Source organism: Lichenostomus cassidix, chromosome 2 (genome assembly GCF_008360975.1).
Source record: "Lichenostomus cassidix isolate B80296 chromosome 2, HeHo_3.0, whole genome shotgun sequence".
In the NCBI taxonomy this organism is placed as follows: domain Eukaryota; kingdom Metazoa; phylum Chordata; class Aves; order Passeriformes; family Meliphagidae; genus Lichenostomus; species Lichenostomus cassidix.
The window spans coordinates 104,506,734-104,532,171 of record NC_139482.1 but is presented as its reverse complement, the minus strand read 5'-3'; the positions used below and the strand labels follow the sequence as shown (position 1 = coordinate 104,532,171).

Sequence of the window (25,438 nt, the reverse complement as noted above, 5' to 3'; positions counted from 1 at the left end):
AGATGTAATTCCATGAATAAGCATTACAAACAATATGACATTATTAAACATAATGGTATGGAATGATATGAATTTACTAATTAAAGTTTTTAAAAATAATTTCTAACTTGATTTGAATATGGAAATGCAGGGCTACAAATGGGCTCTGACTCCTTATTTATAAAATAACTGTATGATTTGCAGTTGAAAACTCAGATTGAGACCGTTCAGACCTCGGGTTAATCGACATGTTAGTCACGGCATTTTTCACTGATCAAGAAACCAGGTTACACAACCTGCTGTGGCAGCGCAGGATATTTATTGTTCTATATCTGCGTGAAGTCCCTGCCTTGTTACTAGCAGGGTTGCCTTTTTTTTCCCTCTCCCACTCCTCCCCCCCCCGCCCCAAACGTTTCTAAGTATAGTGACAACCTCATCAGGGTTTACTAGTAGCAGCGCAAGCTCAGTGAAAACCTGGGAAATCTAACTGGAAACACGAGAGAGAGCTTTATTTGGCAGTGCTAAAAAAACCTGGGGACAAATGGCTAAGCGGCGGTGGAAGTGCAGGCTGCACAATCAATAGGCAGAGAGCTGGATAGAGGCTCCCTTCGCTGCCGGATCGACAATCGACAGCTGAGAGACTATTTTTTGCAATGGTTGACTAAATATGGTCAGGGAAGAGAGAGGCACAAGAGAGCCTGTTTGCCTGGGAGTGCATGTTTCAAATGCTTAGCTGCCTATAAAGCCGTAACAGTTTTGCTCGTGCCCTCTAAGTGGGAAATACGGTTGGTGACTTCTGTAGTGTGTGTGCGGGAGCCCTGACCTCGCGAGCAGACTTGACCTCTGAAGATGGAAAGTAGCTTCAACACAGACCTGCCTACAGTTAAGCCTGGAAACATAACCTCAAGCAAGAAAAGATGCAGTGCAATATCTAAGGAACTAGAAGAAACCAATATTTGCCGGGGGAGGGGGGAGACGATCGCTATTTTTTTGGTGCCTTTTTCTAATTTTTTTTTTTTGGAAGCAACTCCAACTTTTGGGGGCTTGGTTTTGGTCTTTTGTTGGGTTTTTATTTTTCTTTTTGCCTGTGATTATCTTCATCTGACAGTGGGCTAAGTTCACCTTCCCTTGGCTTCCTAGCATCTATCCTTGGAGTCTTAACTCTCAGTCCAGCAGACATAAGGTATAATTTCTATACAACATCATCCATATTTTAGCTTTCAAAAGAAAGGAAGAAGGTGCCAATCAGGCACCCATCTTCATGCTTTTTTTTTTTTCTTTTAAGTTTTATCTATTTAAGGTGGTGAGGTACTGTATGCACCGACATTCGCCCCCCCTTGCCTCCCCCTCCCATGTAACGAAGAGCTGATTCAGCGAATAGAGTGAGAGAGCACTCAGGATGAGATGGCTGCTGCTGATGTGTCTCTAGGTCATTACCTCTCTTCCAACTGCAAATGCTGCATGATACTAAGCTTACAGGTAACACAACATCAGGAGACCTGCATTATTCTGCACGTTTAAAGGATGCCTATGACTTTCTGCATGTATATCTTATTTACTAGACTGTTTTTTTTATTGTTATATTAATCCCTCTACTCTGGGAACAGCTTAATTTTGAGTGTGTTAAAGTACCAAGCATTTGTAGTGTAAAGAGCAGGTTAAAAGAAAACAACCGTTAGTCCAAATTTCATAGCAAAAAAAAAAAAAAAGAAAAAAAAACCAAACCAATAAAAAATCAACAAACAAACAAAAAGAAAAAACCAAATCCCAACTTGCTTAGTAGGCAGAATTCTTTTTAAAGAAGATAAACTAATAAATTGCAATGCCATTAACTGGCTCTTCATTTCAGTGAAATATATTCTTATCTTCCTATGCACAACTAAAAATGTACAAACTTGGAAAAGAAAATCTAATAAACAGTGTGGTAGTGCAATGATGAGTTCTCAAATAGGTCTGGGCAAAATTTTCAAGGTGCTTTATATCAGATGTACATGAAAACAGCCTACTTAAAAACTAGAATGTGACTGCTGTGATTCTAATGCTGCATTGCTGATTCTCCTTGTACTACTGTGCTAGCTACTGCTACACTCTGATTTGCTCTCTATCAGCTGCACTAGGTTTTTGTCATGAGCTGCAGAAATTCTTACTTCCTCTCTCAGCTTTCCTTTCGACTATTATAGTTACTAATTGTTAAGCTTATTTTTAAATTTACCTTCTAATGCAGTAGAGACAAAGCTTGCTCTTTACTGTAACCCAAATCAACTCCTGAAATACATATTAAGCAACCATAAGCTATATCCGACAGTCCCTCAGAAGTCAAAGCTGTACTGCACATCAAATATTCAACCACTGCTCCAAAACAAGTCGCACAAAATCTTACGAAACAGGGTTAAACCTGGGCGTTGTTTTTATGAGGTTTCGATTTCATTTGGGTTAATTTTTTTTTAGTTAATTATTTTAGCTGTCATAAATATTTCAACAGTGGACAAGACATTGAGCAGGTGAGTGCCAGTTTAAAAAAAACGAGAAAAGCTGCTTGCAGAAGTGTTGAATAGGTATTAGCTTTCACATGTGACCTTCGGCCTAACAATCCAAATCCTGTCACAGCAGTTAGAGTTTGTTTTCTTAATTCAATGTCATCAGCTTTATGATAAGCAGGATCGCTGGTGACATGTGCTTTTGTGTTTGGGTTAGGTTTTTTGTGGTTTTGTTTTTTGTTGCGTTTTTTTCTGTTGTTGCTTTTTGGTTTGTTTTTTAAACCACTCTGAAATACAGCGTAAATAAGTATAAACCTGCAAAGAGTTTGCAGAATAACGGATGGGTTACAAAAAGCATATAAGTGGGATCTGGGGCAAGAAAATAAATTTATAACTGCTATTTTAGATGAGTCTATGCTTCCCTTTAGGACACTAGATGCAAACTGTACCCCAGCACGAAAATCTGCTAGAAGACCTGTGACGAAGCTGAAGTTTTTACGGTGGACTACAACTACGAATTCTAAGAAAAGACATTGCAAACCTACCAGCGATTCAACTCTCTGCATAAATATGGTCACTTAGAACAAACAGCAAGAGGCTGCAAAAATATGGAAAAGCACTTCTAACATCAATGCCATCCCAAAACAATGAACTATGCCCGGCTTTAAGACACTGCGCAGGTAAACTGCATTGTAAAGTTCAGTAAGCATAGTAAGTTTATTTTCTGCCATCAGTTAATCAAAACTGTTGTCCTTCCAAAGAACTGTCAGCCTCAGTTTTACCTAATGACAGGAAGAAAAAGCAGCAAAATAATTTTCAGGTTCATCTGACAGGCAGTCAAGCAACTCAGTGTGTACCTGCTCAGAGCACATACTTCTTTATGTACCCATATGAACATACAATGCTATGGAATGTAAAGAAGTATGTATTTTTGGCAGGCAAGGAACGACCAGCAAGAGGAAACTAAACAGCTGCTGGAAGAAACAGGTTTCCCTCTTGTTTGAATGACATTCATGTGACAAACTGGCTTGCTAAGGGTCAGCTGGTATTGCCAAAATAACTCATACTTGTTAGTAACAAATCACGAAACATTAAATTAAATGACTATAAAAGTGAGTAGGAAGAATTGTTAACAGCTGATAAGCAGAATATTAGTTGCAAACAGAATTCAAAGCAAGGCTGGAAATGAAACCATGAAATGCACCAATTAAGACTGCAGCATAACTGCAAAATTCATCATTACCAGTACTCCTCACTCAAGAGATCTTAAACTAAACTTAAAAGCCTGGTTATCAAAATGCATTTCATAAAATCAAGCCACCGTTTTAGTAATCACAGCCCTTTATGTGTAGTTGAAATGGTAGTACTTAAATCTGCATCTACCATAGAATATTTAATCCACAGGTTGCAACTAAATTATAGGTATAATCTAGAGAAAATGATAGCCAAAATAATTGAGTATAACTTCTGCAATTTAATAAGACTTAAGTTAGAATTTTCTCCAAATCAGCACTTATTATGCTCACTGAGCTCTTAGATACAAAGTGCAGTGTCAGGTTTATGCACAGAAAGTGACAATACAGAGATTTCTAGGCCAGAGTTGCTAGTCAGCGGATTAAAGCTATTGACAGATTCCTAAATGAAAACACAAATGACAACTATGCCTAACAGGTAAGTTATCTTAAATACTATTTTCAAATAAGCTGAATTTATTTTAAATCCAAATTAAGAAAATTGGCCATGAAAAAAGGCTTTGTAGCATCCAGGAAATTTTAAGAACTACATGAGAAATAGTTCTGCAACAGTATCATGTTCTAAAAGCAATATTAATTAAAATATACTGGTGCATATCATCCCTAAGTAAATATACTCAACATCAAATTCAGCAACAAGGGAAAAGCATGAGGAAAGAACTCCCCACTCATCAATCCAGCCATTTCTATTCATGACAGCAGCATTCTAAAAGCAGTTATTAAATAGGATATGTCCATGATAAGCAGGCACATTTGGCCCAGATTAAAGATTCTAACTGTAGCCCTTTGCTTACCAAAATGTCTGGGAGGAAAAAAAACCCAACCAAAACAAACAAGAAAAATAAACAAAGGCAATGCATGATTTTTAGATGGACAACTTATTTTTAAATACTCACATAATTCTCAAACAGCTAATAATATACATAGCCTTATATTTTTAACACCTGAGACTACATATTAATATTTATATGCAGGAAGAAATATTTTCTGCTTAAGAAAGCAAAGTTTCAGTATTTGTTTTAAAGCTATTTCCCTTATGAGCAGATATTTTGACGTGAAGGCTACAGAATCTTAACATCTAAATTGAGACCTGATTTATAGTGGGAAACAAATCAAATCACAGTAGCTTTTCTGAATAGAGCAACACTACTAAACTTGATCATGCTAACATAAGCAATTTGGTATTACTAACAGTTTCACTGAGGGGTTAATTGCTAAGCATTTTCATCTTTTCCTGAAGAGTTCCTATGCTCAGCACCAATTGATTTAGCTTCCACTGTATTATGAAACCGATTTTTTAACAGCTTTAATTTATCTGAATGGTTTTTGGTAACAATTTATCACACTGTGTTCTCCCTTGTGTAACATTGCAATGCTATTCTGACACAAAATGACAGTTCAGAGTGATACAAAAGTTAAAATTATATGTTGACATTGCTTCCTGCTAGTTCATGTTAGCATATCTCTAAGAATACATATCCAGTCACTCTAAAATGTCACATCCATCACTTAGATCAGCTGTTCAATTTTAACTGAGCACACGTTGAACTTTGGGCATCTGCTGACACAGTTGTAACTCAAACATTTCAACTGTGTGACTGACAGGGATAACAGATGCTGACATTATCAAATGCTACACGGCTTTTTTTCCACAGCCGTTTTTTGTCCCGATATGGCCAGTACATGAAACTGTATTGCCATCCAAAAGCGCACTTGAGCAGCTGTATCTGTAAAACAGTTCCTCTATAAGTGGTAAAAATAGAAACTCATTTTATAGCCATCTTGATGCTTAAGTCCAAGTGACACACCTGCTACGTTTCCATTAGGATACATGGTGTTGGGAATATATTTACATAAATCTTTTCACCATCATCGGACTATGCAACAAACAGATGTAGACTACCCTTGACATATTCATTACTAGTGAATGGTTTGAACTAAGGTTGTCCCCTACTTTGCACTGCAGTCAAAGCTCAGAAAGAATTCAGTATGACATACAAAAAGCACTATGTGAGCTCATACAATTGTATTAAGTACCTTAGTTAGAAAAAATCAGATGCAACCCCAGATTAATCTTTAAAAGCTGTATTTTTCTGGCATTAAACATTTTTACACATACTATCAGGGTAAAAGAAAAAAATCTATCCTGTTATATTATATAATAATTCCTAAAAAGTTAATACTAACCAGAGATATAGCAATGGAATTGAAAGCACTTGACATTTATATTTGTGCTAACCAACTACAGCATGAAAGCAGCTGCAAAAGGGAACCTGCCAGAAAATGAATGAGGGAAGAGGGTGGGGGGGAGGAGGGTGACGAGGAAACTGAAATGTTCTTCCCCAGTAAAGTTTAACATGAAGAAGTAAGGGAGCTCTACATTATTAGAAATTTTAAGACTACAGTTTCTAATCTATTCTAAAATTTGATTATACTAGACAAGAAAAAGTTAAAATTTTAACTATTATTTGATTGGAGACTCATCCAAAGATCCTCAAAAAAATACTCAACGACAGGACAAACCTGTACAGGCCTTCCTGGTATACAGCTTTTCACTTTGCCATCTCCAAATTAGTGAAGGAGTTAAAAATTTGCATTGTCAAGAAACAAATTGTGTAACACAGAAGAAAGCCACGTGTTCTTTGTGCACTGTTCATGTGCTTAAAAATGTGTTACTGAATTATAAGCTTCCTGCACTCCAATGCTTTGCTAAAGCTGGTAAAATGGAACCAAATCACCTCTTCAATGGATTTGGTCCCCTTCAACCAGCTGTAGCTATGCATTGATCACTACAGGATTTCTGGTATTCCTAAAACTGACACAAAATCTGCTCAAAGCAACTAAGTAGTTCTCTCCGCAGTTCAGTTCAACTGTTCTAGGCAGCCTGAAGATCGAAGGTAAAAAGGAGTATAGCAAATTCTGTATTCCAAAATTTCAAGTCTGTATTTGTAAATAAATAGCTACTGGTGTTTATTATTTTGTCTATATTCAGTGAAAATTCATCTCTTATATTTATAAAGAAGACAGGTAAGCAGTGAAATAAACATTTCCCAAGGATTTATTGTCTCTTGTATCTTTCCTCAAGTCTGGTGCCCTTTCTAGCAGAACTGACCAAAAAAACCCCAAAACCAAAAAGAACAGTATCATGAACAGTACTGGTAAGGCAGGTTTACTTTCTGGGCACCCTTTTCCCCTTTTTTTAATTGCAAAAGGGAGGAAATTCGACAGGAACTGTATTTGCCATCTTGTATCTGTCAGGCACATTATTTACTATTTAAAGATAATAAATTTGTCACTGACCTCAACAGCTACAGGCTAATCTGCCATCTAATTATAGGTCTGCTCATAGAGATTATATTCTTTCTCCAAACCAACTTGAACAAAAGTATTCTTCCAAAGCATTTTCTGACATAATACTTTAATAAGAGGTTTTAAAAACACATTCTCTTCGCACTCAGCTTCAACTAAGCTTAACCTACACTTACTGTCAGAACTGCAAATACAAAAGCAAAAAACCACTTTGACTGGTTTAAAAAAATAATTGTACCACTCTCATTACTTCAGAACTTGTCTCTTTGAGGACCTCCATGACAACACAGCTCATGAGTCCTGCAGACACTTCCTGAAGACACTCATTAACACTCAGTAGAAGTGAGAAACCCCACCTCTCAATTAAATCGCTACAGCTAGAAATTTCACTGCCAATCCATTCAAACCATCTGCAAGTCTAAAAACAAATGGAGATTTCCTAAATAACAAAAACACCATGGGGAAAAATTACAATTCTATTTAAAACCACAATCTTCTACTTGCCAGTTTATGAACATAGAATGACATACTCCTTGCTACTGGAGATCAATACATAAAATCTACACCTTACTCTGGAACTTTAATTTTTTGATTTAAAGTCCAGCAGAATTTATTGCTCTGAAGAACTAATCGTACACGTGTGTGAAGTCAGGTCAGCTTCAAGAGCAGCTTCTATTTAAGACACTAGCTGCAGAGTGAATAAAGCTCTCTTCGCAAGATACAATGCAAATCTAAAACTAACTGGGGCAACGGATATAAAATACGCCTACACTTCACAGTCATGTCTTCAGCTCAAAAATCTGAAGTCACAGGTATGCGAATAGATCAAACATAAGCAAGAGATGATAACATGGCAAAAATAACCAATCTGTACAGTATTTTCAAATTTTACTCTCCTTTTTTCTGTCTGAAAAAAATCTCATTAACACTGAAGAGGCAAAGTCTGCCAAGCTTTGAGGTTCACAGTACTTTGAAAGAAGTCCAAAATAAATGCACTTTTAATATGACTGACTCAGTTAAAAATCATGAACAAGAAACCATATATTAAATAAAACTTTAACTTCCCCATTCTTAATTTAAAATATCTTTTTAGCTCTATCTCCCATGCACAAATTTAAAGCTACCTACAGCATAAACTAACAACCATTATACATTTCAACATTACACATTAGCACAAAGACCAAAAGTTCTTTTTCTGTACCAATTCAGAAGGTACAAAGAGAAGCAAAATATGAAAAGGCGATACATTCTACTAAGAATAGGATGCTCTCTGAAACATGCTGTACCTTGACTTGTGGAAAACACAGCCAAACTACCATGGAAGATAAAGTGCTGAGTAAAATCTAAGCAATGACATAAATTGTTATCTTTCTTATATTTATCCAATATTTAAACATTTAAAATAGAATGCATTTGTTTTCATATGAAAAATAAAAAAACTTTAGAATGTTCTCAGCACAATTTGTGGGGTTTTTTCCAGACATTTATCTACCTATTATTTATAAAGGTCAGAACCCAAGCAACAAGAGGTTTTGCTCTACAAATGAAATTAGTTTATAATACCTATTTGACATCAACTGTAAAAAATACTATAGAAGTCCATTTCATCTTATCGTGGTACCCATGCACTTAACACATGCATTTGTTTTATTATCCTCAACAAGGAAGATGGATGTGGACTTCATCCATACTTGCACAGCAAGTATTTAATTTTTAGAATTATAGATATACACACAAATGCATACACATTTATATATACATAAGAATATATATTTAATTTTTATAAAATAATATAGAGATTACATAATATATTTATATTTGAATACAAGGGGAATTTTGTGCACTGTATTAATATAAGGCACCACATCCTGAAGCCACAAAAACTCCAGTTTAGGTGGAGCAGATAAGCTTAGATGAGGAAAGATAGGTCCTTAAGTTAGGTTTCAAGCAGAATCTATTATGTACTGTTTGCGACCCACAGCAGCAACAAGCTGAAGTTGAGGGGACTATTTTTAACAGTTTTAAATAGCTTGTGCTTAGTGCATTTAACAGGTAAGTAATAGCCATTGTTCTACATCAGATTAGAAAAATAAAGTGACAAATATAAAAACTTTGGTTTCATTCAGAAACAGGGAAGTGGCAGAACTACAAAATCAGCAATGAAACAAATGAGTATCACTGAAAACTTGACTAATATAAAACTCAACTCCTAAATGAATCAAACTATTATGATGATTTTTGGCCAGGGGGAGAAATCAAAATAGATATATTCTGGTTTCATTTTCAATCATTTCTTCCCAGGCTAATGGGTAAAATATCTAATGCTGTGAGCATTAGATATTTTAGATGAAACTACTGCTTCTGTGATGGAGACAAAATTCTCTTTGTGCATGCTTGAGCAGCACTCAGATGGAACTGCAACCAAAAAAAGAACATTAAATATCTGTTTTAGATTCAAATGAAACCCCCTGTAAGGGGGGAACCCACATAGTATTCAAATCACTATTACTGGAAATATTTTCCTATATTTTCAATAAAAACTTTCATAAAGAAGAGAGAATTTGGGTTAAAACTGCACTGTAGCTTGTTTTCTACCAACCATCAAACTGACCCAGTCTGAACAACAACTTGTATCCCTCCACCAAAGGAATGGTCTGTCACTCCTAAAACAGTCACCCACAGAAAAATATTCAGCATATGCCTATGAAGAACATTTTTCCCCCATACACTTTCTCTGTATCGTCTCATACTGAGATCACAGTCACACAACCCAACCATCACAAGAGCTGAGAAAAAGCATTGCAGTAAAAAAACTAACAAAAAATACCCCACCTAGGTAACTGAGACAGGAAACAGTGCTCCTGGTTAATGCTGTTATGTAAGTATGAAGAATTCACGTTACAGGAAGAAGTTACCAAGTCAGACTTGAAAGAAATGTCTCCTGAATGCCAAAAATAAGGTCCCTTCACTTGGTCCTTGACATGTTCTCTTAAAGACCTTTTATGAGTACTGTAGAAAATGGTAAACACATTTATTCATGCTATCAACACTTCCAACCACTGCTTTTAGCTCGAGAATTGACTCCATTCCACAGACATAGATAAATAATTATGTTACTTTCTAACAATCAGTTCTTGATAGCTATGTTCTATGACAGTAACCTAGATTTTAATCCCATATCCCAATATGGGTGGGGTTTATACAAATTTACAGCCTTATTTGTCCAACTTCTCTCAACCGAAAAGCTGAGTTTAGTAGTAAACAAGCAAACACACACACAAACACGCATTTCTCCTTTTGTGTAAACTATACTGAATATTCCACCCCAGGATAAAATATTATTGAAGTCTTGTTAGCATGACAGATTTGAAAAATACCATTTATCCACAATGTAATAAGCAATCAGCAATACAACTCTTCTTTAAAGTCCTATCTATTCAGTAGTTTTCAAAACCTATCCTAACTGAAAAGTGAATGTAGGCATATAGAATGCACCTAGTATAAAACAAATTGTGCCTTAAAATGAACTTTTGCAGTTGAGCTGCTATATAAAAGCCGAAATACAAAATTTCTTCTAGATATACTTCTATGAAAATATAATTAAGTGTTTCAAATACTGACAAATATAATCTAATGCAACAATCCTAAGATCACTTCATAATTGTATGGTTTACTTAATAATTATCCACAAATAAGTATTTCCAAAAAACTCAAGTCCCTCTGCCAATTCTGACAGTCAAGAAGGGAACTGTAGCAGTATTTATTATTTTTTAACCTATTTCAAGACTCCATCTTCAAGATCTTACTTATTAACTTATTTATCAAAAATTTAATTGGCAAAATTTTACAGCCATGACAAGAAATTTCTCAGGAATTTGGAGTTACCTGAATACAGATTTAAACTAAGCAGACTCCTAGCATCATTCTAGTAAGGGCTTCCAAGTATTAGAAAGATTCACAGCTAAGCAACATCAACATTTAGAAATACCAGTACATGCAGATTTAAGGATCTTCTCAAAGAATACCGTAGTTCTACCCTCACGTGCATTTGTTTTCCTTTTACATATGATAAAATATAATCTTTAAAAAGAAATCTGTACCTAGGGTTTCCTCTTAGTGCAGCATGGTGAAGAGCATTAAACCCATTGTTGTTGGTGATAGTAACATCTGCTCCAGCTTCTAACAGTACAGCAAGGATATCATCACGCTTTTTACTTATTGCATCATGAAGTGGAGTGTCTCCTTCAGAATCCTAAAACCAGAAACAGTTTACAATTTTTGCATGCATCCACATTAAAAAGACGCTAAAATATCACTAGGAAAACTGACTACACAAACACAAAATAGCTCTTCCAGACCTAAGAGTGCTGCTATACTGCAGAGTTCAGAGCAAGCTGCTTTTCATCTTGCTCCAATTTTGCAAATGCTTCGGTAGGACCCTACCCTGGGCTCCACAATTGTACAGTCACACTACTGCCAGAACTAAGCTTTGCATCCCACAGTACTGAAGACACTGGGGTAGATTATGACTTCTCTATGCTTCTTATCCAGATAGAGCTGATGCCTGAATTACAGTTCATGAGTAACAGGACAGCAATAAAAACTGACATCACAGAGAGAAGACTAGTCAGGTAGAAGGAGGCATGGAATTTTGAGTAATAAATGCTAAGTTTGAGCCAGCAATTAACCATGTAAAAGACAAGACCAAAATAAAAGTGTGAAATAAAAGAATAGGCAAATCAAAATAAAATGAAGTCCAAGTACCAAACATAGGCATATATTTTATATACATTCAGTTTTAACTGAAGCAGATAATTTTCCATGAAGCAAAAGCCAATGTCATAAAGTAATATTAAGCTTTTAACTTGTTATGGCTAATACAAGATTATATTACACAAGGTACATGATAATGCTTGACTGCACAATTGAACAGGCAAGGAATTTATATTTTTAGCTTGATGATTTACTTTCAAATATCCCAAATAAGGAAAAAATACTTTTTACTCCTAGAAGCATTTTGTACATTACTTATTCAAGGACTCGAATGGCTGGACTGAAGAGGAATGTCCTAGACTAACAGCAAGAAAACACATCTATTTAAGCTTATTTGCAGCTACATAGGCAAAATCTCTAGATTTATGCTTCCAGTAAAATTCTTGCACCATATAAGTCAGGAAGTCTTTTGTCACCAACACTGACTCAACTGCAAACTAACACAGAAACTGAACACTTTAGCAATACACTGGTACAAAAACGGATCTCAACAGTGAGAATCAGAACCTGCCAAACAAAAAGTGCCAGAATATGGAAACACTTGAACCAGTGTGAACCAATTTGCCAAAACTAAATCAGGTGGTTTTATTTGGTTTAATTGATCATATTTCCTGAATTTCCTGTTTACAAACTAACATATGTTTCTGTTTACACAGTGAAGTGGCTGCAGTAGTGGAGTGCTGGCCAGTTAAATTCCAGTCATGCCTCAGTCTTACTCCCCAGTGCCCTCATTGACCAAATCAATCACCTACTCACATTTGCACATCACAGTTCCTCAGCACACACGCTGAATGTGAGAGTTCATTCTTTTCAATAGCAATTATATTTTCCAAATGGAGCGTCATAGCACCATTCCACCAACTTTTTCAACTGCAACAAAATTCTGTAATTTAAAGTCAGGCAAATCCACTTTGGCTACCCATACATCATTATGTGATTTACAGGCATCCTTAACTGGTCTCAGCAGATCAGACTCCTTATTAGATCTACTGTTCAATGAAAACTAAACAGGATCTGGATGGACGTAACAGCTCAACCGCAGCAAGATTAAGACAGTACTTAAAGAGTCAGGCAGAAGGAGATAAATAAACAACCACGATGCTCACCGATTTCAAGAAAGTTTTTGCTCATCTTTTATGTAGATATACAAGTTCAAAAAACTCTGATTATTGACATGGCAAAACAAGGAGGCAATGTGTTATTACTGTATATCTTGATTTGCCCAGGCCACTACAGCTTTTTCTTTCTGATGCAAATCTCTTCAAACTTACCCATTCTCACTGCTTTTACAAACACAGTGCATGCAGCTGCAGTCAGCAGTGTGGATACCTGCTTATCTGATAGCACATTTCCACTCTACCTTCTAAATAGGACATTGCACTTATGTTACTGCTTCCACCACCTTCATTACAGACAAATTCCCTGTGAAATTATAGTACTTGAGATCCTGTGCATGAGGACTGAACGTCTGAAAGTGAATCAGACTAAATAGTTCTATCAATGATAGGTCAATCCTGGGAAAAACATAAAAAGTTTCTTTTAACAAAACATTCCACAGTATCATCAGCCTGCTAAACTGTAGCTTGAAGAAGGAGCAAACAATTGAGCGTTTGATACAGGAGTGATTAACCTGGAGGGAAAGTTAACAATTAGAAATAACTACAGTCTGTGAAAATACCAATTAATATCAACTGTCTAGAATAAACTAGGTGTCAATCTAGCTGTCAAGAAAACAAACAGACCTAGTGGCATTTTTGTTACAGCTGATCAAATGTTGGGGTAAAGGTTGAGACAGGCAACTTTACAAATGTCTAATCCCATTTCCCATAATTTTTCTATCACGTACATGCAGCAAATCATACAATTCAGTAGCTGAAAAGCAAATCTACACTAAAATTTACTTTACCTGGAGACTAGGATGGCAGCCAAAGTCCAGTAAAGTCTTGACAACTTGCAGATGACCTTTGTTGACAGCAATATGGAGCGGAGTTTGCCTGCGCTTGTTGCGAGCATTCAAATCTGCGCTGCCTCGGTGCAAAACCTCAATCACAGCACCCTCATCACCGAAGGCTGCATGATGGACAGCCCTGTCCCCATCCTTGTCCTAAAGAACAAACATTCATTTGAGTCAGTATATTTCACATTTCCTTTGCATTTAAACAAGAAGATTAATTTAAACTAACAACTGTCCATATTTGATGCAATAAGAAAAATTAGGCGACCACAATACAATTAAGATACCTAATTTAATAATTGCTCAAACTGCAGCAATAGAGGATAAAGAGTTCATATATAAAGACATATATTCTACAAAATATTATATTCTACAGATTATACAACTATAGCCCTGAATCTTTGTGTGATTTATTCTTAATAAATGAAACGTGACAGATCGTTCTTGTGCCTCACAAAATGAGAAATGGTCGCAGTATCAGTGCATTCTGTGTAAATAATTCAGTAAAAATCAATTCAAAACACAAATATCACAGTATGCTGATAGATAATTCTCACAAACAATGTGAGAATGTGTTCAACAAACTCAAATGGATTCATTTGGGCTTCTACTTCAAAACAACCACCGTCAAGAAAAAATCCCAAAACAAAACAACTAAAAAAACCCACAAACAAAATCCAATGCCCAAACAGCACTACACTGAATATCCCAGGGTAGCTCTTCCTGTAACCTGGGAAGTGTTAGAGGTTCCAAATAATAGTGCAAGGCAAGCATTGCCTTGTTCATACAATTAGGTTAATATTAATATTTGTTAGGGTTTATTATGTGTCTTCGTTTTCACTTAATAAACCTTTTCCAAAGGAAATTTGTGATTGATGCTGACATTAACTAGAAGTTCTGATTCTGTGATGATGATTCACAGCATTAGAACTCTGATTCAGTTTGTTTCAGTTTCACCCAAACTGAGAATTAAAGTATGAAAGTTGAATTTATCAGTTTGGTCTATTTTTACATTCATAAAATTTGACTGCACATCATGAAACATCTTAAAATATCAATCAAGTGATTTCAGCATTAATGATAGTATACAAAAGATAAATGTAAAATGGAAGTTATAGATGATGAAATAACTTCCATAAGCTAGTTTCTAACTGAATGTTTGTGCATAGTTTTATATAACCATGCATTTCTAGAATTCTATTTTGAAAATAGTAAGGTAAAATCATGACTGATCAAGGGCTCACTGGGTCTCATGAATAAGCTTAGTTTCTCATCAATTTGCTTCTGCAGCAACACCTTTCAAAAGTATTTTTAGTGTATATGACTAATTTCTGATATATTTTACATCAATGCAAAAATTAATAGCTCTTAGCATACACTGTATTTGCACAATGAGACTAGTTACAGCATTTTAAATGGTGGAAGAAGACTTATCCCCTAATTATCAAATGTATCTTTTTCAAAATATGGGTATGATTTTCAGGATGGTCAGGGCACTAAACAGCAGTTTCAACAACTTTTAAAAAGATACTTTTATTCGTTCCAAATCAACTCATGCTACCAAATTGTCTTCTTAGATCACAGGATTCCTTTTCAGGCTCATCTAACATGAACAAAGAGTCAAAATAAGACAAAGCTTGACCATTTGGAAAGGGAAAGGATCAGAAAGGGGAAAGTCTCTGTATTTTTCATCTGGTTGTAAGGATCATTATGAGGCAAACATTATCAAGAGTGTGACAGTAGTCCTAAACTGCTACTAGACTTGTATTTAGAGCACTTGGTTTCACAGATGCAGGGTAATTTCTCTTTCCATATTTGCAGTCTGCAAAGTACATCAAGATATTTATGGATGAAACCCCACACAATTACTGAATGTTTTAGTTTTAACATATTTCAATATTGAAACACAACCCCCTGATTTTATTAAGTCTTAATGTACAGAATTCCTACTTTAATGAGCAAAGGTCCAAGATAGTACATGCCTTTTTTTTTAGCTCAGCATCAAAACAAATAATCTCAGCAGCTAAATACTATCCAATAGTACTAATTCATCTAGAAAAAACTAGCAACTAGTAAATCATCTGTTCTAAGACTTGTATTTAGATATAAAGCTAAATATTAAAAGCACTTACATTTCTATACATGCCAAGAGTATAATATAGTCAGTACTATTAATATAACTGGAAACCATTAATTTCTGCAGCCTAGAAGGTTACATATTTCTACTATTCAATGTCTACACCAAGCTTTTTAAGCTATCTCAATAACAAATTCTTTTCTGACTAAACAGAGGCTACTTGTGCTCTACATTAAGATATCAGAGAAAGACACACAAGACAATAATGAGGCTATCCCCAGAAAATGTCATCAGGAATGTATATACTCTGCAGTAATGACTGCAAGTGTAAAAATACCCAACTTAGCTATAAAGCAAGGAAAGTAAGGATTTTTATCTGTTTTCTTCAAGCCACAGACCACAACAGTGAAGTAAATGAACTGAATTTTTGCTCTCTGCTTAATGGGATGATTCTGCTGGATCTTCGCATTATATACACAATTACGTTTATGAACATTTTATACATATATATATGTATATATATATATGTGTGTGTGTGTAAATATTTATAAACACCTTACATTTTTGAAAGCCTGAAAAATATAACTACTAACCTGATAATATTATGAAAATTATTAATATTACAATAACCAAGGCAATTATATAATTCAGCGGGAATACCATCTTCACTTAAGCAACACAGTTATGTGAAAAAGCTTTAAAAGTCAAATAAAATCCCTGACTATTTTTTTATGCTAGTGTGATGGTGCTTCTGAAGCGTGAGCAACCATAAAACTCCTCACAATTTTAGTGCTAGCAGCTTACTAGGTGTATTGTGCTGAAACTGTTCAAGTAGTGCTTCCACCTACCTCTTTAATGGTTCTAACCCTTCCTTCAGTCCACCACTTTATTGACGTGGCAGCTCTGAACACCACAGTACAGATGAAAAGCAGTTTAGTCTAATTTTAACAGTATATCCTTCATACTGCAGTGAAAGCACTACTTCTAAAACGAAGTCACTTCACAGAAATCAGACCACAGCAAATATACATTGCATCAATCTAAGCCATCTTTAGAATTTAGCAGGAAATTTTTATAAATTAATGTGTATCTGTAAATATAAAAGTAATTTTTGTTCCAAGAATTACATTGCTTCATTAATGTTCTAACATTCTATAACTTCTGTATATCAAATACAATATAATGCTAGATGCCCAAGCACATGAAGTTATTTTTTTGTTTTGCAAACAACAACTGGGTGCTCAATTAATTTCTCAGCATTCCAACAGCCTTCAATTTTTACTCTTAACAAATCAAATTTGACGGATTCTTCTTGTGCCTCACAAAATTAGAAATGGTTGCAGTATCAGTGCATTCTGGGTAAATAACTGAGTACAAATCAATTAAAAATGCAAATATCACAGTATGCTGATAGATAATTCTCACAATTATTCTAAAAAACGTAAACAAGAGAAACCCTTCCATTTTCAGTGAAGTTAAAAAAAAAAGGCACTGAAAAACTGGAAGCAGAGCTGGCAGTTTCTAACCAAAGATACTGCTATTACTTCCTGCTTAAACTTGCTTTAGTTAAGAATTAAAAGATTTCTCCTAACTGAACGCTGTATAAGAAGCATGGCAAGCATCTGAAGTTGGAGATGCAGCATCTGACAACATGTTTTTCCCTCAATGCCACAGGTAGAGTTCCCATTTTATTCTACTGTTGAAATGAAACAAGGGAAAGAAAGAAGAGGCTTCATCACATACTGGCTTACAGAGCTCTACCATGTCAGTATTACATTTTGTTTAGTAAGAAGTGCAAAAGTATTAGTTATTGACCCTTTGTAACACTGTTAGTGGGAGTCTAATTTAGGTACACAATCACAGTAATAAAAGCACTTTTTAAATCTCTCTGACATTTAAAAAGAAGGCAAGTTGAGTAGAACTGTCATGCATGTAACAAAGTTTAAGGACACAGGAAGCGTATTTTGAATATTTTAGGTTACCTCTGCTTCTACATCCACATTCTGTTTCAGAAGCAACTTCAAAATGTCGACATGGCCGTTCTGGCTTGCAGCTTGCATAGCTGTGTGTCCAGCACATTGCCCATTCACCTGGAATGTCAACACTTGGAGGTGAGTTGCAAGACACACACACACACACACACATACCAGTGAGGCTGTTTAGCAGTAGAAAACTTGAAACAACAGCACATGTATCATAGAATCAAATTAACAATTCTTAGCTGACTTCCTAGAACATGTAGATGATCTCCTAGGTCTTCTCTATTTTATTTCTATAGCATAAGCAAGATGGAAGGAGAGAGAAAGAAACGCATTTATAACAAACATCAAGATATTAATGATACTCGGATTAAAAATGTCCTTCTTTGGGTGACTCCTGAAAAGGCAAGATGTTTGAGAACAAATCTCAGATTTATACCTGTCCTCTACTCTATGCATGTAACTTCCTTGCATAATTTATGGCAACAATAGGAGAAAGTCTGAACAAAAACCCGTGTTTTGTAAATTCTTAAGCTACAAAACAATGCTCAGAAATAAACAAGTTCAGACTCTTAACTGTGACCATTACTACTGCTGTAATGAGAGAAACTGTGACTTAAAATATATTCCCTAAATGAAGTCCTATGATTATTAACCATTTTATTTTAGACTTTTCAGTGTTAGGTGATTAGACAAGTTGATAAAAGGAATGTTACTGAGAACAAATTAGATGATCTATCTCATGAGTTAATAAACAGAACAAAAACTCTCAACAACAAAAACATCCTGAAAATCTACCCTCCCTCTTTCTATCCCCCTTGAAACAGAAGAATTTGAAGACCCTTCAGTAATTGTGAACATCTGGTTCTCTACGCTGACTCTGGCAGCCAAAGGTTGAAAAGTATTTTAATTCATGGCAGACAAAAGAATACAAAATCTGTCCAGCTACAAAGTATGTACAGCTCTACGTTCACACAGCCCACACACATTTCATAGGACAACAAATGGGAGAATAGACACTGGAACTAGCTGTACTACTTCTAGGAAGGCACACTACTGACTGGCAAGAAGTATTCAGGACAGCTGCACTTCCTTTAGTATTACAGATCCCCAAAGGAGATACTCCCAAAACAGAACACTCACGTCTACGTCTGGCCTCTTTAGCAAGTCTTCCACTTTAGCAACATCTCCATTGGCAGCAGCTTTAACCAATTCTTCATTGAGATCTCCAGATTCCTGGGTTTCAAATAATTTTTTCAATAGCTGCGACAATCTCTCTGTAATTGTTAAACAAAGGACAACTAAGATTACAATTCTAATTACACAGAAAAAAAAACCTCAGCTACATCTGTCATGTTTCTAAGGCCATGTACATAAGTAATACACAAACCACCATAAAATGGCAGCTGTAAAATATTACTGAGTTTGAAATCAGACCTGCATCCCTGTACCCTTTAAAGAGTGGAGACTGCCACATCAGACACTTCAAAACAAAGATAATTGAACCACTAATATATTTTCTTCCACAAAATACAAAAGGGTGGGGACAAGGTAAAAACATGAATTTATGTACTGCTATAACAGACTTTCTGTAACAGGTATAGCCTGTCCTCTGTGATAGGAAACACTGAGTTGTGTTGCTCCTCTAGAGAAAACACTGAGTTGTGTTACTCTTCTAGACGGTTTTATGGCCACTGTGACTTAGTTCTTTATTGAGAAAACACATTGCATCTATGCCGCCTTAGGAAAAAAACCAAGAAAACTACGTAGAAAGGTTTCTTGGCATTAAAGCAAATATGTAAAGAGGAAAGAACAACTGGTTATGACTAAAAAAAGAAAAAATTCTAGTTTAAATTGATTTGTGGAACTGCCAACAGAACATAAAACACAATGGACAGTCTTTCTGCCTTGTTATTATATGAATGACAGCATGTTCAACAAAACTGAAGTGTGATTACATAGACACACCAAAAAATCCCACTGCAGTTAGTCAGAGGATGTCTGACAAAACTTTAAGGCAGAAATTTTAAAGAAATGAATATCCTGAGTAACCACCTGCAAAACAGATCCCTCGCCTACGCTTGCTATCTTAAACCTATTAAACAAGGAGGCTGCTTGTTACTGCCAGTGTCACTCTCTTCATCTCAGTCCCCATTTCAATCTAACGTCCCTTCCAGCCATTTAAATTTTGAAGTCCTTAGAGTGGACCTCCAAAGACACACCTGCACTGTGACCAAACAGAAACACCTGATCTCCATAACAACATTTCCATATTGACTGTAAGGTTTTTTTCCCCATATATCTTTCTCAAGTGCAACTTCGATTACCTAAACTCCAAGCCTACTCTTAACCGTGCATACAAACAATGTATAAGTACCTAATAACAATTTTTAAACTAACACAATTACTTGCCATACACGTATTAGTGGTTATTCTTCAAACTTACCACCAGATGCATTACTTATGGCAGATCCTGCTGATGCCACCTTCGAGACAGCTGCTGGATTATAGGTCCAAGATGTCCCACAAACTTCTACCTTTAAGTCACTGTCTGAATAGATCTGCTGAACCCGACCAACTTTACCTAAAGTCTGAATTAAAGAAAACATCAAATGCAAATAATACTAAAAATAAAATATTTAGAAAATTGAATGTTTTATATAAATTTTATTAAGCTCATTGTTTAACAGTACAGTCACTACTACCTTTCGATAGGTTTCATTAGGCTAAGCAGATTGCTACACCTGAGCGAGTATTACACCATGTTTGATGAAATACACTCTTTCTCTAACTTAGAAGAAAATCCCTCTTAGACTCCCACAGCCTCCAGGTACATTACCAATCATAAGTAGAAATACTGTACAAGCTTTACCATTCTATGAATGCAAACACACAGCCACTCACCGGAAGCATTGCCTCAGCCCACTCTCCATGACCTCTCTGGAGAAGTTTGATTCGCTCCAGGTCATAACAGACTTGAACAAGGTCACCCACTTGGAATTGAGAGGTACCTCCTTCTGCACCTTGAGCAGCATCTCCACTTCGGACAACGTTGGCCTTGGTGAGAACAGCTGGATTAAATGTCCACCTAAACAATGAATAATTTAAAGTAGATTTTAAACACACAAAGAGAAATATATGTTTAAAAATTATCTGTCAGATAAGTTTCTGCTTGTATGTCTACAAACTTTCTGCAATTGGATACTATGGATACTATATTTGTTGTTATCCATTTTTTGTCCATAAACTTGCCTGTGGCTCATTAATTCATTAATTGTGGCTCATTAATTAATTTCATGGATAATCTCCAGAGATATACATTTGTAAAGACAATTAAGAAATATCCTGCCTAAGGGAAAGCAAGCTGACAGCAATGCAGAAGTCCTGAAAGTAGATTTACAGTTGATTTACTTTACTTTTCTAGGGATAGGAAATAACTTGTTGAAGAGCGGCAGATCCAAGCTGTCTCACAAAGGACTGAACTGTCAGGAAATAACATGGGAAGAACACAGAATTTTGGCCCCTTCTCCCAGGTCAAAAGACCAACATTTAGTTATAAAAATACTGTTCAACTAAATGGATGTCCTAGATATACCTCAATTTTCAATGAAACTGTCCTATTGGTACTATAATTTTTACTGATTTAGAGGCATTTAGCTGTCAGTAAGGCAGGACACCACAAGACAGGGCAGCTCCTGTCACTGACTCTACTGACATGACTGTCAGAAGAAAAGCCACTTGCATCCCTTTAGCTGGGAAAACAGCTTTGTTCTGCATTACTCTGCAATATTAACAAACAGTATCTTGAGGGAAATCCTGAATGAACAATGTACTGCTAATTCTTTCTGGACAAACTGAACAGGTAAATCTCCATATACAACTGAAATGATATACCATTCACCAGCTGCTTTTTAAAGATAAGCCCAATACTTGAGAGCAAGATAATAGAAAACCACGTGGCCATATCAGATTCAAACCCAGCAGTATGGTTGGGTTTGAATCTTGTTAGCATGGATGCAGCTAAGCAAAATTCAAACCTACACTGCTTGCAGGGAGTGGTTTTGGCTTCCCCAATATCTCCTATTGTTGGTCCGTATTTACATAAACTAACTTCCTTTTGAATAATAATAGGCTAGATATGGATCATGCCAAGGTGACTCTAGTTCAGACAAGATCCCCCAGAAGTTTGTCACCTGTCCTCTTAAGCTATTTTCCTGAAAACGCACAATTAATTGCTGTTACCTTTCCTCTTAAAACTATGGGATAGATAACTTGTAATTGAAAAATAAGTTACTGTCTAAATACTACATTTTGCAAATAACATAGATCCAGAACATGATTTCTTACTTTGGTCTCAAATTTTCTACAAGAGAGACAGCAATCTTCCTTTTCCCACTAAAGCAACCTCAAAGCTAAGTCCTCATTACATACAGAAGGAAATCTCAACAGACACAAAAGAGAAGAGAAAGCTTCTGGCACCAAGTAATCACAAGCACTGAAGGCAAAGGAAGTTTGTGAGAAGTAATGATGAAGGCTATACAACAAACCTGTTGCCACTCGGATATTGTACTACAATGTCATGGTCCTCATCAATACCACAAACTGTTCCAGTTGTTGTTAAAGTTTCAAACATGCCATCAGTCCATCCTCCATGACCATGCTGCAAAGACTGCACAATTTCCAAGTCGAGGTCAATGTTTACAAGGTCACCTATTTGCAGCCCACCAGGGTTTCTGTTACCATTTTGTTCACCTGAAACGGAGTAAGGGAAAAAAAAAGTTTACATTACCATACTAACTTTCCAGGCAATTTAAGGTACAGAAGTTAATTTCTGAGACTCACAGAGTTGTTAAGGTTGGAAAAGACCTTTAATATTTTCAAGTCCAAGCACCAACCTAGCACTACCACCATGTTCACTGTGCACTTGAACCATGTCCCAAGAACCCTATATCTACACATTTTTGGAACCTTTCCAGGGATGGTGACTCCACACCAAAGTTTCTGCAACTGTAGTGGCCAACAAGTAAAAAATCCTCTGGCAATGGAATTGTGTGTTTCTTGTTGAGTTTTCAAGGCAAATAGCAATGACACTGGCAAATGCTAAATACTTGTGACAAGCTCCATTATGGGCTCTAACAGGGATCTTAAAGGCTATAATATGGTATTAGACACCTGGATACATAAAAGCTCTGGTGTCAATAAAACACAAGTGCTTGTTGGCCATACCTAAAGCATTTGTGCAAGGAATTAGATTAAGTCTTGTAAACAGAAAGTTATCATTACTTTAGAAAAACCAGTATTATCAGCTAAGGTTTTTGAAGCAATGAAGTATAGTAAGAAACTCAACAAGAAAAGCAAAATTTACTGTAGTTTACAGTTTCACAACCAGGTGTTTTACCAAGGAAATATATAAATAATTAGTACATCTGTGCCCAATGATCTACAACCTTTATCCCAACTTGCCCATATTTCAAAAACCCAAAACACCTGGCAATCATTTTTTATACTCTGTAGATGTCTACAGCACAACTAAGACACTAAGAGGAATGAGAATGAGTCAGTGCAACAGCTGATACAGAAAATCTGAACCAGGAAGTCACAATATACACCAGTACTACTACAAAATAAAAGGTTACAGCATTTGTTCAAGTGGCTCTTGTTTATGGCCATGTACATGCTGCCTCACTGAATACCTCTGAATATTTAAGCCAGTTTCATAAGAATGCACAGCTATGTTTGGCTTTTTAGAAACACAGTGCACAGGACACACAACACAATTTATAACTTAATGAACACTTAAAAGCTCCCTTGCCATCCCCTTGGCACACTGATACCAAATACAATTTAGAAAAGCATGACAATTTATCATTAGTGCATAGAAATGTTACTATTTACATTTCACTAGTAAGGACACTCCTTTTAGATGACATTTAAAAAGGAAAAAGAAAACCAGAGCGAGTATAATTAATACCAATCAACATGAATTTATTTCACCTTCAACTTACCTAACACAGGACAATGGTCTCTGTAGAAAGAGCCTCCTTTAGCATCTTGAACGCATTTCAGGTCAGACTACGGAGAGAGATTGAGACAACTTTAGCCCTCAGTGACCGAGTCTCCAGGTCAGTGAAACTAGAACTGAAATATTTAATTAAGAAAGGCTGAAAATTATGTGTGCAAAAAACATGTCCCATGATGTACACAATCTCCAACACTTTGCAATCTATCAGCCTTGACATTCTCAAGACTTTATTAACCTTTACAAATATAAGAGGCTGTATAGGATGAGTCGTTTTTAGCTCAAAGACAGGAATTAAAATAAACAAAGCACCTTTGCATTGTTCTATTATTTTTCCTATTAACAAAGAATTCTGTGAACACAAGCAATGAAACATCATTTAATGCCTGCCAGTGTTGCCCACTGTTGCCAACACTTTTTGACAGATCCACGCTTAACTTGAAGAAATCTTGTCATTCAAATTCTATAAAATGAAAACTTCTCAATTAAGAACATGCAGAAGGCCATTACTTCAAAAAAAAAAAAAAAAAAAAGAAAACAACAAACAACAAAACACCACACTGAGCTAAACATCTTTTTTAAAAGAAAAGTTCTTCTTTAAAAAGAAAATTTCTAAAGCTCCTCCTCCATAAAACTGTTTCATATTATGAGGAAGAGAAATTTCAAATGTGGTAACCAGCTCCTACTCATAAAGCCAGAGAAGCTTCTATAATCTTCCTTTCCTTTAGGTTTTTTCCCTGTGTAATGCTAAATCCATCCATCCATTGTTCCTTATGAAACAATTCTCACTAAACAAAGGGCATTTTTGCGTGAATGGTAAGTTGGGAAGGACATAGGAAACAGTTTGCAAAATGTGTCAGAATATTCTGTGGCATGGGGGACAAGTAGGGGACAGGTGGTAGTAATGATATCATTAACCACAACTAAACAAATACTTGAACAATTCTTCTACCCATAGCCAAGAATTATTGACAGATTGCTCTCCTGCAAAAGGATTAAAATGAAGACTCTGAAGTCTTCCACACCATCAAGGCTCTGATGAGCACAATACCACCCTTGGCAACTGTTAAGCAGACAGAAACAATACAAAATTCAGTGTATGTCCTGACCTACAAAGAATGTACCGCCACTTTGGAAAAATGATGAAGACAGCCAGAGGAAAATAATGAGATTTAGCCGCTCTTCAAATCCCCTGAGAAAGCCGAGAAAGAGCTTGCTCAGCACGGCAGCAGAAGGCCTGCAACAGGATGCTGCCACCCGGTGGGCAGGTGCTGGGTTTAGCTCGGCCACAGACAAAGGGACTGCACAGACCATCCCAGATGGCAAACTCATTCATCCCCGGGAACGATGGAAATTGAATGTGCCCGGGAGCACTGGGTCTCACCCACTGAATACAAGCTCTCCGTGTCAGGAAACAACCAGCTGTCTGTGCAGGGGACAAGGAGGGCTACACATGCAAGAGCTGCTGTCACATTCTTCAGAACACTAAGAATAAAGCGCAGGAGGGTCCAAAAAGTTCTCCCTGCCAGGCAAAATCAGGGTGAAAGATTGGTTGTGTTACAGTAAGTGTTAATACACTGAGCAGACTGATGGCTAAAACCTAGCAGAAGAAACAAAA

The 25,438-nt window shown here is 36.2% G+C and overlaps 1 protein-coding gene and 1 long non-coding RNA gene across 4 annotated transcripts in view; one reads left to right on the top strand and one right to left on the bottom strand.

The window, feature by feature from the left end:
* Positions 1 to 25,438, bottom strand: part of MIB1 (MIB E3 ubiquitin protein ligase 1) — an 80,314-nt gene that overhangs the window by 33,202 nt on the left and 21,674 nt on the right. For all 3 annotated transcript variants that reach the window (XM_085052683.1, XM_085052681.1, XM_085052682.1), the window contains exons 5-12: positions 23,807 to 23,873; positions 22,349 to 22,553; positions 20,706 to 20,889; positions 20,248 to 20,392; positions 18,945 to 19,078; positions 17,805 to 17,912; positions 13,698 to 13,895; positions 11,119 to 11,270 (exon numbers count right to left, since the gene is read on the bottom strand). In XM_085052683.1, the coding sequence (XP_084908809.1) occupies positions 11,119 to 11,270; positions 13,698 to 13,895; positions 17,805 to 17,912; positions 18,945 to 19,078; positions 20,248 to 20,392; positions 20,706 to 20,889; positions 22,349 to 22,553; positions 23,807 to 23,873 (1,193 nt within the window). The remainder of the gene's footprint in view (positions 1 to 11,118; positions 11,271 to 13,697; positions 13,896 to 17,804; positions 17,913 to 18,944; positions 19,079 to 20,247; positions 20,393 to 20,705; positions 20,890 to 22,348; positions 22,554 to 23,806; positions 23,874 to 25,438) is intronic.
* Positions 522 to 6,766, top strand: LOC146441899 (uncharacterized). The gene is made up of 2 exons (XR_014850070.1): positions 522 to 1,458; positions 2,885 to 6,766. It is a non-coding gene; the product is annotated as an uncharacterized LOC146441899 (long non-coding RNA).